The following is a 15,187-nucleotide window of genomic DNA, read 5'->3' as shown; positions in this document are numbered from 1 at the left end:
ACGTAAAAGGCACAGACTCAGGGTTGGTGACTTGGTTAGGGAGGAGGCAGAGTGGGGTCACTGGTGAGAAGAGGCACAAAGAGAAGGGGGTCCATGAGCTCGACCCCAGCTGCTAGCAGTACAGGACCAGCATTAAAACCAGAACATGGTGGCTACAACCCTTGGAGGCCACTGGCCCTGAACAGGTGGAAAAGATTCTGTTCTGTTCTGTTCTGTTTTGTTCTGTTCTACTCTATTCTAGTACTGAGAAGCCATGGACCTGTCAGCTCACCTTGAGTTAGGTGCAAGGTCACTGTCAGATCAGGCACAGCTCTGCTACCCTCAGTCCCGGTCGTTCTAGGAGAGGACAAGCCAAAAGCGCAGCCTCCTGCACGCTCACCTGAGGCTGTGAGGAGAGGTGGCCAAAATCACCATGGACACTTTCAGTGAGGGTTTTTTAAATACATTTATTAACCAATGTTAACACATTAAGTGACTCTATATATTGCTAGTCAGAGCAGCTTACAAAATGCCAGAATGCATCATAAACTGGACAGCCACAATGAATAATTACAATGTGCATAGTGGCTAAGCTCAACACTTTAATATAGCTTTATGATTTGCAGAAAAATTAATTTTAAATCATGATTCCTAAAACAATCAGTTGTAATTTTACCTAAAACTTATACAAAACCAGGCCACAATCTTTTTTTTTCTTGTTTTTGTGGTTTTTTTTTCTTTTTTCTTTAAAACACAGTTTTCACGCTGTAGTAACTTGGAAATGTGCAACCGTGTCAACAGAGACAAAAAAGCCAAAGTAACACGAATCTTACGTTCATGCAGCTATCAGTTAAATATTACATATTCTGGAATGATTTTACACCAAAAATATCTCCACAATAACTTGCTTTCATAGGGGTGGATCGAAGTCTTGGAACTTGTAATCGAAGAAGATTGATTTTTCGTTGTGAAGTGTTTTACAGTCACAACACAGAGGCGACAAGAGTTAATCACACATTGATCAGGCAATAACGTAGCTGTGGTATTAAAGGTTACCATCTACCTACTATTTTTGTTTCCAATCGCTTTACCACCTAATTTATGCAACGTAATGGGCATTATTTGGCAGTATCTAGTCAATTCACTTACATCACCACTGTTGGTATGAGAGATCAGGATTTCAGTGGCAGTTCACAAAAGTCTTAAGTTGTATTTTCATCTTTGCAATGACCCTGACAAATCCTAGAGAAAACTTTTTAAAAGGCTTTCCTCCTGATTCTTCAGCTTCCATCGGTCCATCATGTAATTGCTTTCAATAAATATCAAAGATCTAAATAAATATTTACAAATTATTCCTCTAACTTCTCAAAAAATAGCTGGATATCGATGGGCAATGACTCGGTCTAAGACCAATCCCAAATCAACTAGAATGCGGAGACACGGTGAAAGAAAAGCTAAGTAAGCTTTACACCTAGTTAAACCTTGTCTCTGACCATGGATGCAATGCTTCTAGCTACAGGTGAAACAAAGGAGAGGAAAATGGTTTGTCAACTATCGATCCATTCCTATTGGTAATGCTTCTTAATCCAGACATTCCGCAAAATACAGACTGTACAAATCACGGCATCTTTAATACAAGGAAAGTAACATGCAGGAGTCTTCACTCTGAGTACAGTGATGGAGCTGTTAGTAGGCAATGACCCATTGCTACAAACAAAACGGCTTCTGTGGAACTCAAGTGCTGCTTCTCCTCTCGCTATCGGTTACCACAACCAGGTGACACCAGACCACAGGCAGTCAAATGACATTGGCTTGGGGAGGCTGAAGGAGTGACGCAGGAAAACATCTGTATGCCTCATAATTGGGTGCATGAGCAAAGGTAGTTGGGTTCTGGTTGGTTTTTTTGGCTTCTCTTATTCTGGTTACAAGCACTCATGTTAGGACAAAGATGAAATGTGCAAACTTCAAAATTTAAATATTCATTTTTCTCTAAGATCCAGCTCAGTAAAAGATTACCCCAGTTCCCTGTGATTTTAAACTACAAGATCAAAGCTAATATTTTGTTATAAAAGTTATATATTGAAAAGAAATAATGAAAATAAAACACAGTTGGGAAATATTTAAGAAAAAATAGGCAGGACTAGCACCTGCTGTGTCAACCCTGTTCCCTAAATTCAATCAGGTACCCACTGGTATAACCAATAGATAATGCCTTTAAACAGTAAAATTAAGCTGAACAAAACCAGCTCAACAAGGTTAGGAAATAAAGGTTACGTCAAGGTAGTATGCTTCGCTTTTCTGCAACAGTCCTGGGCTGCTTACATTCACTCCTAGCTCTCAAATGTTCCTTTTGTTCAACTTGCAGGATTTTTTTTGTTTGTTTTTTTTTTTTAATCTGCTGTTTTCAAAGATTAAAATCTCTGTAAAACCTAAAAATGTTTTAAAATTTGCTGAAAATGCAACAAATCCTCTAGTTTAAAATTACTCAAAGTAACCTGCTCCCACAGATGTTAGATTCATTTTGCCAACACAATTTTGGAGGAGCATTAAACAGAAGATGGAAATCACTGTGTAAAATTTCTGTTACCAAAAGTGTTTAAAGGCTGGTGCAAAATGGGAAGCAAATTCTAAACAATTTTGGCTTCTTGGAAACAAAAACCGCTGTGTCTGAGAATAGCAATCATCGGGGTGCTCTGCCAGGGCAGGCATCACGCTCTCATCTTTTCCTGCGGCAGGTGCGTTTGTGTTCTGCGTGCCAGTGCTCCTGCTGACACTTGATGGAGCAGTAGGAGGTGTTCCAGCAGCAGTGGTACATGGCCTCCTCTTCACAGTTGTAGCACTGGGGAGAACAAGCGAGACCAGATTACCACCCTGGCAGGCCCTCTCCTTACCAAGGCACGAGGGTTCCCTCCCGCTCGTGATGCGGCAGCACAGGCGGAACAACGCTTCTGTTTATGCTTGGGGAATCCAGAGGCAGGAGGGCACTTTCCACTTGGCTGATCATCCTTTGGCAAATCTGCACAGCACGTTCAGATTTTCCAGAGTCTGCATTACTGCTTTTGCAAAAAAATCACCTCTCATCCTAGACAACTCTCAGTTCAGTGGACTGGCATTTTTCAGCCACACAGTGCAGGAATTACCTTCCACCCCACATCTGTATAGTAGCATCATGCTCTGATAACAACCTTTGATAAATCCACAGGCACTGCTGGTGTGAACAGGTTCTGCACAAGCTTGAGAATTGGTGTTTCTGAGGCTTCTATACAAGCCTGACCTGTCCAGGGGTTGCTGGGGAAGATCCTCTTAGGCTAGAAAAATCTCAAAAGTTGCAACAGTAACGTAACTGGAGAAAGGAATCACTTGTTACCCAGTGGTTCTTACAGCCCATGCAGGGTAGGTCTGTAAGCAGGCTGCCCTCACTGGGGCTTGCTGACTGCCAGACAGTGCTGTAGCCTTCTGCAGTCCCTCACATCAGTGCCACTGAGAGGAGCAAGCAAGTGCCTCTTCCTTCTAGCCTACCCTGGAGCACACTGCACCCCCCTTCCTTTCATAGCAGCTGCTGAACCAGCTGCTTGGGAAAGAACTCTGTGGCCTCTGAGGAAGTCGGGAAAGGGCCTCAACATGCTGGTCAACATTTTGGTTGGTCAACAAGGAGGTAGAGCACCCAGATGGGCAATATGCCCTGACTCTGGGTGGCTTTATACCCCTGAAGGGAGTGTTGCCAAAGCACTGACTATCATTCTGACCAAATCCTGTAGAGGAGGGTGGCATTGCTGCTGAAGGATCCACTTACACTCAGGCTTCTTGAGAACCAGGCCCTACTGATCCAAGATTTGTCTGTCTGGGTTTTGCTTTGCTCAAAACCAGGATCTGTATGAATCCAGTCTGCAATGCTCACTGCATGGTGGGAATGGAATCCCACCATGTGCAGGCTGTTACCAAACAACAGAATGACATGCAACTTACTTTTACTGTCCTGTCTGGCTGCAGCATTGCTACTAAAACAGAGAATTATAAAGAAACAAACTCATCTGCCTTAAAACAAAACAAGAACAGACCAACCCCACACACTGCTAAAAGATCAAAGAAAGCCAACATTTACCTTGGCTAAACCAGCAACTATTCATTTACATCATCAATAAAGGCACTGCCCTTGCTGCAGGAGAAGGGAACCTCTCTACTCTCCTTTTACGAATCAAGGGAAGTTTATTTATAGAAATGCCTGCAAACAAGTGTCCTCTGGAGGGCTTTTGTCCTGTTGCTGGCTGCCCACTAGCCTGTGGGACCCATTAGGTCCATCCCTGTCATAGCCCAGAGATCAGCTTCACATCTGCTTGCTTGGAGAGACCAAAACCAGCTAAGACAGGAGACAACAATCAATCAATGGGTCCTGCACTTCCCTTTACATATGCTGGCCATAAGTGTGGGATGAAATTTTCTGCTTCCAGAAGGAAAATTGTGTCATCTAAGCTGGTACCAGCACATGTGCCAGAGAAGGCAAAATGCCAGCTGCCCTCAGGCCTCCTCTTTTCTTTGTTTTTCTAAGTATTGTCAGCCACTTGAGGTTTTTGTTAGCCACAGTAAACATCACAGACAATGCCTGTTCATTTAAAAACAACCTGTTGCAAATTAGAATAAATATCATAGAATTAACCAGGTTGAGAAAGACCATCAAGATCACCCTCTCACCCACCACCATCTAATCAACTAAACCATGGCACTAAGTGCCTCATCCACCACCTCCCTGGGCAGCCCATTCCAATGGCCAATCGCTCTTTCTGAGAAGAATTTCTTCCTAACATCCAGCCTAAACTGCAAAATTGTTTTAGAATCATAGAATTGTTGGGATTGGAGGGGACCTCAAGGATCATCCGTTTCCAACTGCCCTGCCAGGGGCAGGGACCCCTCACACTAGATCAGGTTGCTCACAGCCACATCCAGCCTGGCCTCCCAGGGATGAGGCTTCCACCACCTCCCTGGGCAAACCTCTCCAGTGTCTCACCATCCTCATGGGGAAGAATTTCTTCCTAATATCCAATCTGAATCTACCCATTTCTAGGTTTTTTTCCATTCCCCCAGTCCTATCATTACCTGACACTTTAAAAGCCCCTCACCCATCCCATTTTCATTCTTTTTTCCCCTCAAACCCAGAGCACCTGGGCTCTGTTGGAGTCTCCTCCCACCCCAGGTGTGGCCACTTGGCTCTCCTCACCCACTCCCCTTTTTAATCCCCCCAGGAAAGGCTGCAGCCCTAAGCTGAGCCCATCTGGGCTGAGGATCCTCCTCTCATCTCTGGTGAGTCCCCATGGTGCACACTGGGTGATGGTGGTGGTGACAAAGGCCGGGGGGCCTGCTGGCCCCCCGGTTAGGTAGGAAGATAGTTGATGGCTCCTCCAATATCATCCACGGTTACTTGAAAAATAATCAGTGCTTGTTCTATTTGATTGTTATCCTTAAGTCTGCCTCATCCTTAAAACAAAACCAAGCCAAACTACAAACACACAGCTTTTGCAAGTCCTTGCAAGCTTATTGACTTTAGCAGCATTTTCATCTGAGTGAAGCTGTGGGGCTGACAGAATTCAATAGCACCAACTCTCATCTGGAACAATACCAGCTCCATGTACGTCTTGGCAGACACATCTTCTGGCTGAAAGACTGCAACAATAGGAAATAGAAGAGGTAAAAATCAGCCTTACTCTCCCCTATGCTGATGGGTCCCAGGAAGATTTACAGCATTGCTAAGAAAGGCACAGGGCCAGGTAAATCTAATTAACAGAGAAGGAAGCTATACATTACAGACACAAATGAACTATGCACCAACACAACTGAGGGAGAAACTGGAACAGAAACATTGTCAAGACTGGCACTTTAACCTAGAGGCCATCAAGCTACATAATCATTGCCCCTGCCTTTACACTTCTACCTTTCACTTGCTATTTACTTAAGGTCTCTGTATTCAATCCAAATGTTCTGGAGGTATAAAATTAAATTGGGTTAAGCTAAGGGATACTGCAACCAGAGCAACATAAACCGCTGTTCCTTAACTGTGTTAGGCTCCTGAGGGCAGGGGGTGCATCCTCTCCCGTGCCTGAACACCACCAGCATGAAATCCTGACTGGTTTTGTTTTCAGATATGAGAAAGATAAATATAGTGTGAATAATAGCAGCTGTGTTCCCAAACCAAGGCATCTGCATTATGCAAAATCAGAGGTCTCTGCTTCTAATTAAAAGACAAAGCCACCCAAACCCATTTAGCATGTGTCTTAATTACATGAGATTGTGGTAAGGAGGTATCATTATAACAGCAGGACTGGTACTGCACCCCAGGGACTGCCATTAGTACCACCAAGGAAAGGTCCCTGGGAAGTTGTGCAATTGGACCAACTCCAGCTGCCTGAGGCTGTGCCCTGGTGGCAGATCCAGCAGCTGGAATGCAAAGGTGGTTATCCTTACCCTCCCTCTCCGATCACATGCAAAACAGCTGCCTGTATTATGCCTTTCTTTAAAGTGGTGATTGGCAGCTAGCTCTGGGGCCAGAGAAACTGACAAGGCTGTTGAATAACCTTCCAGCTTTAGCTACCTTGCTCAGGAAGAGGCTCTCTACACAGGAGCAGATGTGGTGCCACGGCTTGCTCTGATGAGGCTGAAGGACATGGTAAAGCCACATTGGAGCTCCTAAGTCTGGGGAGTCTCCTTCATAAATTCTGCCTTCAAAACCACCAAAAAGCAGCTACAGCTTTAGAGTCCAGGCTCACAATCAAGTTAACTGTGAGTTAATGTCTGTCAGCTGAATGGTGGCAACACTTTGCATGCATACTCTTAATTTCTGATAGAAGACAGCTAATGTGACACAGTTCCATAGTGGGCAAAAGCAATTCAAGTGACCTGACCAAGACAGATGCCTAAATACCTTCTCTGGTCTGCAGAGACAGGGAGGAATTTTCTAACTGGCAGAGACCTGAGCAGTGCACTAGCCTAACACCCACTGTAAAGTCTCTACTAGGAACAGAAATGGAGACTCTGCAAGAGCTCTGGCACTGAAGTGATTCTCCTCACAACACCAAGCTTGGAACTGGGATGGTAAGCAGCCAATTGTCCCACCTCAGGATTTATCTCACTCTTCTAGAGAGCAGAGCTCTCTGCAGGGACCATCTCTTCATCTGCCCAACCATGACTAACCAGGCTGAACACAACCAAACAGCCCTTTAGGTGGGCAGCAAATGGCAGCTGGGGGCTGCAGGGGCTGGCTGTACCTGGCCATGGCTCTGTGCTCACACCATGCCACCTTGTGGCAAGGTCCTTGTGCTCAGCTGCATCTGCCAGCTGCAAAGCTCAAGAGGAGGCAAGGAGAAAACCTAGCACACACCTCCTCCCCCCCCATACAGCAGATGACTATTCCAGGGGCTTTTCTTTCCCTGTTCTATGAAAATTATGAAAGAAACAAAGTCTGTACATGTGCCAGGCTCGCCGCTCCTCAGCACAACAGTTTCCAACCAAACTCTGTTCCAGGCTAGCAGCACAGCATCAGAGCACTTGAGTGTTAGGTGCTGTACATGGGAGGACACAGTTCTGGCTTGAAAAGAAAACATAATACACAAACCACACAAAACCAGAAAAAGGTTGCAGCGTGTCATAGCATAGTAAGATAGATGTCTTGTTTCACTTCTCTAAAGGACATAAAAACATGTTTTTTTCCAGCCAATGCTGCAGATCTGGGCTTAAAGACTGAACAAAGGAGAGAAATATACTTCAGAAGGTCATGTCTTAAATACTGAAGACCATAAAAGAGCTACAGACAAAGCTAGGAGATGAGACCAGGATAGGATATTGTACCTTCTGGAGCCTTGATATCAAAGCAGCATGAATACACTGAAACACCTGCCTTGCATGGGGTAAAGCTGTGTTTAGTGACTAATACTTTGATAGTAACATCTTACAGAAGAAGATGGTGCTGTTAGCAGTACATAATTACAGTGGAAAGTAATCACAACTTGAAGTTTAAATTTGGATGTTGAAAAAAATCTGAAAGCTGTATATGAAGAAGGGAACCTCAAACCTGCGAGAGCAGTGAAAAAGCAGTGCCGCAGCTAACAGCAAGGAAGCCATCACCTTCGACTGGCCTGCCATGGGCATTGTACATTTAAACTTATTCCTCTGCAATACATTTGAGAAACTTACCCACTGCTTCTTCTTGGTCTGGGAAATCAGTTGCTTGTGCTGGCCTGCTAGCTTCTTAATTTCTTCTAAAAATTCTTCTTTACACTTCTCCTTTACCTGCTTGCATTTTCTGTCCATCTCTCCTTGTGCGTTGGCTACAGCTTTGTTTACAGCCTGCCTTTTCTCCTCTTCCATCTCTGCACGCAGCTGCCATAAAGTCAGTAAAACAAGTCAGTGGACAGCTACAGGAGCAAAAGGCTCTTCTTTAAACCTCTATTACTGATGTGGGTGGAGGTCACACAAGTATGAGATTTCTCCTATTTAAAACATGAAAAGCTATCTCCTTCAGACCTCTAAGAAAGCTTCCATCCCGTAAGGAATGTTCACCATCAAAGTGCCCCTGGTTTCTGTTAGGCATCTACAATAGCTAAACAGGTTCCATACACATTGTGTTGAGGATCAGTTTACAAATTTATGAGTCTTTCTTAGACAAAGACTTCATCTTGACCAACTCTGCAATTACATACGAGGGCACAAAAGAAAATGCAGACTAGAACACCCCTGAGTTCAAGAAAAGGCATCTTTCAGTATTCACTGTCAGTGGGGTCCTTTTCCCCTTGCTCAGTGATCTAGAAGTTTGGTGTCTCAATCCTACAGGACTAACACTTAAACTCCCCAGGTTCATTCCATAGTCTTTCATCCTGAAGGAAATTTCATCTTGTCTTAGGGTAGGAACTTAAGATAGATGAGACAAAGCATCCTCTAAACTGTCCTGCTTTTTCAGCCAAAGGTCACCAGCTCAGGCTCAAGATACTGAATTTCAAACAGGGTATCATTAGGTAAGAAAATTCTAACAAATTTCATTGAATCTGTTTAATGTTCAGATCAGAAGACTGAAAGCAAGAAAATTATTTGAGTAGCATTCAAACAGTGCCACTGTTTACAACACACTTGACCATGGAGACAAAGGCTCTGGACATGGGTACTCATGAATGAACAGTGAGATTCATTTGTGCATCACAAACTGATTCCACTGGGCAAGACTCAAAAAAAGCAGGATAGATCTCTTGGTATGGAAATGGTCTAAAAATCAGTGCTGAAGACTGTGTCTATGTGGTCTCTTTGGAAAAAAATCCACCCTCCTCAAAGCAGAGTGCAGGTGGTGGTCAGTAAGCATTACCTTTTCCACTGCCTCTCGCACTACTCTCTCAGTTTCTCTTTTGTGATCAGCTTTCATCCTGTCCTTGAAGTCATTAAAGATTTTGGTATATTTGTCATGGCACATGTTCTGACACACTCCATCGTTACTGGTCTGGGTGCTCCGATGCAGCATTTTTGGAGAAGAGGCACTTAACTTCTTGGTCTGAGTTGAGACTGAAACCTTCTCGATGGGCTGAGGCATTGTGGGAATCTCCTGGCTTGAACTCACTGCTTCAGTTTCAGGTTCTGGCTCCTACAAAGAAAGAATAAGCTTGCAAATCCAGGTATCAAAATAGAACAAGTTAACCTGCAGTGACCCCTGGAGACAAAATGTTACCTGACTAATACCGGTGAAAGTGAAGGGTGTTTGCTGAAGACCTTCAGTGTTAATGGAATGTTGGACCCCTGAAGAGAACCAGCAAGACAGTGGTAGGCTCTCTGGCCAGGCTTTTCTGCCATCAGCAGCTGAGAGCCTTCCAGAAGGAACCACGTGTACGGCATCAGGATGTCACACTCACCAGCCTTGCTTCCCAAAATCAACATGAAAGGCTGTGCCAAATCACTGCTGATCCCTTGGGATTGCTAAAGGTTTGCTGTGTATTTTCCCCCTAGCATTCTCCATGAAAACACTGTAGCTGCATGGCAAAGGTGTCTGAACTCTCTTGGCAAACTCTGAGCTTACTGTGCCCCAACAGGCCCCACTGCGGTCTGCAATATTCCCCTGACTTGATAGAACTGCTGCAAAGATTGATTAGGACTTCAAATGGGTTTTGAAGATGAAAAAATAACGAGCATCTAAGTTTTGGCTTCCAATAATATAGAACTTGACTTGAATGGCCACAAAAACTTTCTGTAATTACACAATTATCAAGAAAGAAATCACAGCTCTGCAGTGAACTTAGCTGCTTGTGTTATTACACTGTGGCATTGATTGCTCCTGCTCCTTCTAACAGGCAGGAGTAATATCCCTGCAAACTCTCACTGACATTTGAGTGCCTGAAGATACAGATGAATGTTATTTGTTGTGTTGTTTTTTTTTAAACTTAAATGAGCTTTAAAAAAAAAAAATCTAACAGTGTACAGACAAAGCAAACATTCCTTGTAACACTTATGGGGCACTGCTCCCACCAAGCAAAAGGCTGACTGTGTATTTGCTTTTGCAACTGACTGCTCCCTAATAGGCCCTGGTGACTGACTTCTGGATCACTGACCTAAGAGCAGAGCTAAGAAGGCAAAAATTAAGACATATGAAGCAAATTACAGCATTTTCTTGTGAGAAAACACAATAAAATGATGAGATATCCTAAACTGCAATCTGTGTGTCTTGTGTTCAAATGTAGTTTGTGTCTCAGGGAACATAACTGTCACTGCCTCCATCAATGAAGGTTCCTCCTACAGTGTCAGATCCAATGGGACAGGAGGGGCCCTGTTCTTAGGAGTGGCAGGGTCTGTATTTCAGGCTATGCCACATAAATCTGGTGCTAAAATACACAACCCCCCTTTTCAAGTGGAGTCCTGAATGCTCTCACCAGGACTGTGCACAATCACAGTGACAAAATGTTGGGGGCTGGACAGACATTGAAGGAGTGTCTATTACAATGTCAGAGTTTCTGTAGCTTGCAGTCCCTACAAACAGGGCAAGTGAGGTCACTTACTTCTTTCTTGAGTTCCATGCTCTGGTTACGTCGCCCTTTCTTTGCTCTTGGTTCCTGAGTAACCTTCAGCTGTGGACAGGAAGCAAAGAATGCTGAGGCGTTCCAAGCAGCAGCTCACAGGAGCAGCACTCACTCTAACACAACTGATGGACCTTTGTGGTTGTGAATAGTTGAAATTGCTTACTTTAGCACAAACTGCTCTTAAATGAAAATGTGCAGAATGAACTTGCCACAGTGCCTCTGTGGTAACAGATCCTCCCTGCAGATCCCACTGCTCCACTTGCTGAGAATTCTGCTTTCAAAGCATCCAGTACTAGCTACTGGTAGTGACAGGGCACTGCAGAGCACTGAGGCTGGTGGCTGCTCTTATGCTACTGTATCTGGGAGACCAGTGAAATAGGTGTAAGGAAAGGATGAACACTTGGGCTGGATAGAAAATATGGAGACTTTAAACCTTACAAATGACCTCTTTCAAAAACTAGGAAAATGCCACTGTTACCTTTCATAAGTATTAGCTGTGACTGTGTTTGTGTTCTGCCATAAGCAGGCATGTCACTGCATACATAAATAAATAAATACATACATAATAAATAAATACATACATACATAAATAAATAAATAAAGGAGCTAGCTAAGCAAATCAGGCTACCAAAAAACTAAAAGCATGCTGCTATAGCTTACAGTAACATTCAGTTTTGTAAGCTTAAAGCTTTCAGCCACAACCTGAATGACAGGCTGCTTGACAAAAGGCCAAAGGAGGAGATTCAAAACAAGCAGACTTAGAGAGTGGATAGTGTTTGAAAATGAGGAAAGAAGATGTTGCCAGGGAAGAGGCTGCCAAAAACCCAAAGAAGTACACTGCAAGCTACTACAAATTTCCCTATCGAGTCAGTAATAGTGAATACATAACAGCCTCTTGGACAAGGAATGACAGATAAGGTTCAGCCATGAGAAGGGAATTTCCACATGAGAATGAAAAGTTTTGTATCTTGGCCCCTTGGGCTTTTCACTTTATCTAAAGCAATATATTTTTTTCTTGTTTTGCAGGAATATAATTAATTACTTTAATCAGTTGCTGGTCACATGATCCTCAAGTGCAACACTTGCACCTAACTCTAGTTGGACTTGCTGAAAATGTTATGGTTGGTGTTTCTCATGGGTCAGTCTAAAATGAAGATGCCTCAGCTAAGAAAAGGCTGTTCCTCGATGAGAAAGGCAGTGCTGCAGCCTGTCTGACGTGCACAACCTTGAATCTGAGTCTTCCTATTCAAGTTTAGAAATCTTGGTCTGTCTCATCAAGGTGTGGTAGGTGGCAGACATTTTGAAACTTCGCAGAGGTCATCCAAGAAAGTGAGGGAAAAGGAAAACTATATTCTTGCTATTCCTGAGCTACAAAACATAGGAGGAGCAAGTCTTTCAATCCTCCTCCTGTCAGCACAGAAGTGCAGACAGAGCACAAGGGTAATTTAACAGTAGATTAACAAAAAAGATGTCATCTCTGTACCATTTAACAGTTTGCCCCAGCTGCTGACATTGTGGCAGCACTCACCTGCTCGTTGCTGGTGGAAGAGATGCTGGACTCTGCCTCCTCTTCTCCTTTATCCTCATTCTTTGACTTCCAGAACCTCCCCTCACGAAGAAAGCGCTGGTGCAGCTCCAGCTCATCGCAGGCCTTCTTCCACCCCATGCTGCGCTTCACGTGCAGCCGATGGATGTTAACTGTGATGTCTTGAATGTTTTCAGAGGGGATCCAGGCCCTGTGGAATATAGCACACACAGATTCGGAAAAAAAGCAGATGAAGGATCTTGGCCTTTATCCACTTTATGAATATTAGAACATCTTGGCAGTTCACATAGCAAATAAGTATATCCTGTCCCAGTTACACTACGGACAAGTGAAACAGCTTCATAAAACAGGTATGGAATTGCCTAGGCCCTTTTGGGATCCACCAAAATACACCACTCTCCCAGCAACCAGGAATTACTTGCAAATGCCTCTTCTCACATCACAGGCACATAAATCAAACAGCCAAATAAAATAGTACACCCACTGGTAGCAGTACTACTACAATCCACCCAAATCAGTAAACAAACTGAAGATGGATGTAGAAGGTGGTCTCTGAGAATGACATTTCTAATGTAAAGAGTTATTCTCTGAAATTGCAAAGTGGCTCCCAGTAGGAGCTCTGCCAATGTCCTAGCAGTGAAATAGAGACATTTGTCATGTATATTATGCTATAAAAACCAAAATTGCAATGTGCCTGCTTAGGAGAGAAAACTGCACAAAGTCAACGCTGCTGGTGGTAAGAGCACATCTCTGTCCAGCTTTCACCTTGGCCAAGATTAGCAGGCTGCTACTGACTTGGAAGAAACAGTTGAAGATCATTTGAGTTCTATAATTAATATAGCATTAAGAAACATCTCTGTGTCAACTGTGGAAAGGGAATCTCTGAGCCACTTGGTAACTATGAATGTGTTAGACTGAGCTTTAAGTTTTCTGAAACAAAGTACTCAGCCTTTCTAATGCTGGCAACTAGCAGAGCCAGGATTTACAGCATACTAGATGAGATAAATCCTTGTAAGTGCTATTTGTAAAAAGCAGCACGTGGAATTAATAAGTTACCTTTGGTGGTGATGGCCAAAAAAGCGAACATCAACTTGATTGTCCTCTTTCTGCATCACTTTGGCTGGCCAAAACCCAAAGCCTTTCATTTTGGCCCAAACCAACTCGTGATTAGGTATCTGGAAAAAATGTTATATTTATTATTGAAGTATTTGGTTGCTATCTCCCACAAATATTTTGCTGTAAGCGAATCATAGAATCACTATGGTGTGCTAGTAGCTTAAGAATCTGATTGCTGTTTATGTCTATTGCTATTTTACTTTCATCTCCTTACAGTACACATTTCCCCATTACATGCATTACTTGGATCAAAGTTAAAATAAAATACAAAGCCTGAAGAGGGTGTTAACAGCTGCTGGAACTATACCCTACACAGCCCAGCATTAAACTTGTCTTTATAGCTTCATCTAGGAATAAAGTTTAATTTCTGTAAGCTCCTTATGTTCTTGTAAGACTCTTGTAACTGGCTGATAACCAAGTTTTATAACCTAGGTTGGTGCAGCTGTGAACTTCAATCAAGATTTCACTTGTGCAAAACATCTCAGCTCACAGAGTCAAAACCCTGCTTTTGAAACAAGCTTACTAAAATGGCACATTCAATGCATTAATGACACCAGCACTGCAGGCTTCTACAGACAAACAACTCAACATCTATGTCAGCAACATACACAGGGATAGCAGAACCAGTTGTCAGGTCGTGCATTGGACAAATAGAAACAGTTCTTGCAAAGCTGAAGCTCATCCAGCTGGAAAACAAAAAAAAGTTACACAAGTTAAAAAACCCATACTATTTCTGTGACTTCAGCACTGTATCTCTCTCCTAAGTAGTAAAGTTTTTTAGCCCTGCTTCCTAATTTAGGGGAGTTACTTCTGCCTATGCAAACTAGAGGTGGGAAACTGAGGCACACTGAGAGACGCTACTCGTGTTTTAGAGAAATAAGGCAGAGGGAGGAGACAAATTCAATTCCTAATGATTTATCACAGCTAAAATGCAGAGAGCAGTTCTTTAAATTCATCAAATATTTAAAGTATATTCTGAAAGAAGTAATTCAGCTGTACAAATGGCAAAAGCATAACAGCTCCTTAGCTTTATTGTCTGGTCTCCCCTGACTGCTAAGTGTTTTGATACCTAACACAGAATTTGGTAGGAATTTCATCTGAGGTACAATTTGTGTTAGCAAGCACAATTATTTTTAGCCCAATTATATATTACTAGATTATTTTCACAACTAAAAAATTCGAATATTGGTTTTTCCAAGTTACAGCCTAGTGGCAAAACAAAACAAAAAAACAACAACCAAAAACAACCCAAAGGAAAAAAAGAAAGAATTCTGAATCAGCTGTTTAGGGAAAATCTATAACAAATTTCTACTTGCAATATGAAGAAGAGTTTTCCTAGATTCTGACAGGAAAATCAAACATCTAGTCTGCATCTTGGTACTTGGATCTACTTACTTCATGGCATGTGTCTTTGTAAAGCATTCTGGCTATGTCAGCTTGTTCACTGTCCGCTAGGAAACAAAACACACGATGTGAGCATAGAAACTTGCAGCTGGCACGCCAATGACTTTCA

The 15,187-nt window shown here is 43.0% G+C and overlaps 1 protein-coding gene across 3 annotated transcripts in view; it reads right to left on the bottom strand.

Moving 5' to 3' along the window:
* Nucleotides 1–426: 426 nt before the first annotated feature.
* The window catches only part of ZMYND11 (zinc finger MYND-type containing 11), a 98,149-nt gene continuing 83,388 nt past the window's right edge, over nt 427–15,187 (bottom strand). For all 3 annotated transcript variants that reach the window (XM_068145737.1, XM_068145738.1, XM_068145739.1), the window contains 8 exons: nt 15,070–15,125; nt 14,283–14,360; nt 13,615–13,733; nt 12,541–12,748; nt 10,992–11,060; nt 9,317–9,589; nt 8,158–8,343; nt 427–2,818 (listed from right to left, as the gene is read on the bottom strand). In XM_068145737.1, coding sequence (XP_068001838.1) covers nt 2,696–2,818; nt 8,158–8,343; nt 9,317–9,589; nt 10,992–11,060; nt 12,541–12,748; nt 13,615–13,733; nt 14,283–14,360; nt 15,070–15,125 — 1,112 coding nt within the window. In that variant the 3' untranslated portion in view covers nt 427–2,695. The remainder of the gene's footprint in view (nt 2,819–8,157; nt 8,344–9,316; nt 9,590–10,991; nt 11,061–12,540; nt 12,749–13,614; nt 13,734–14,282; nt 14,361–15,069; nt 15,126–15,187) is intronic.

Source organism: Melanerpes formicivorus, unplaced genomic scaffold, assembly GCF_026170545.1.
Source record: "Melanerpes formicivorus ecotype bairdi unplaced genomic scaffold, bMelFor1.0.p_v2 SCAF_13, whole genome shotgun sequence".
NCBI lineage: Eukaryota > Metazoa > Chordata > Aves > Piciformes > Picidae > Melanerpes > Melanerpes formicivorus.
Note: the sequence above shows the minus strand (reverse complement) of the source record. Positions and strands in the feature narration are given on the sequence as shown.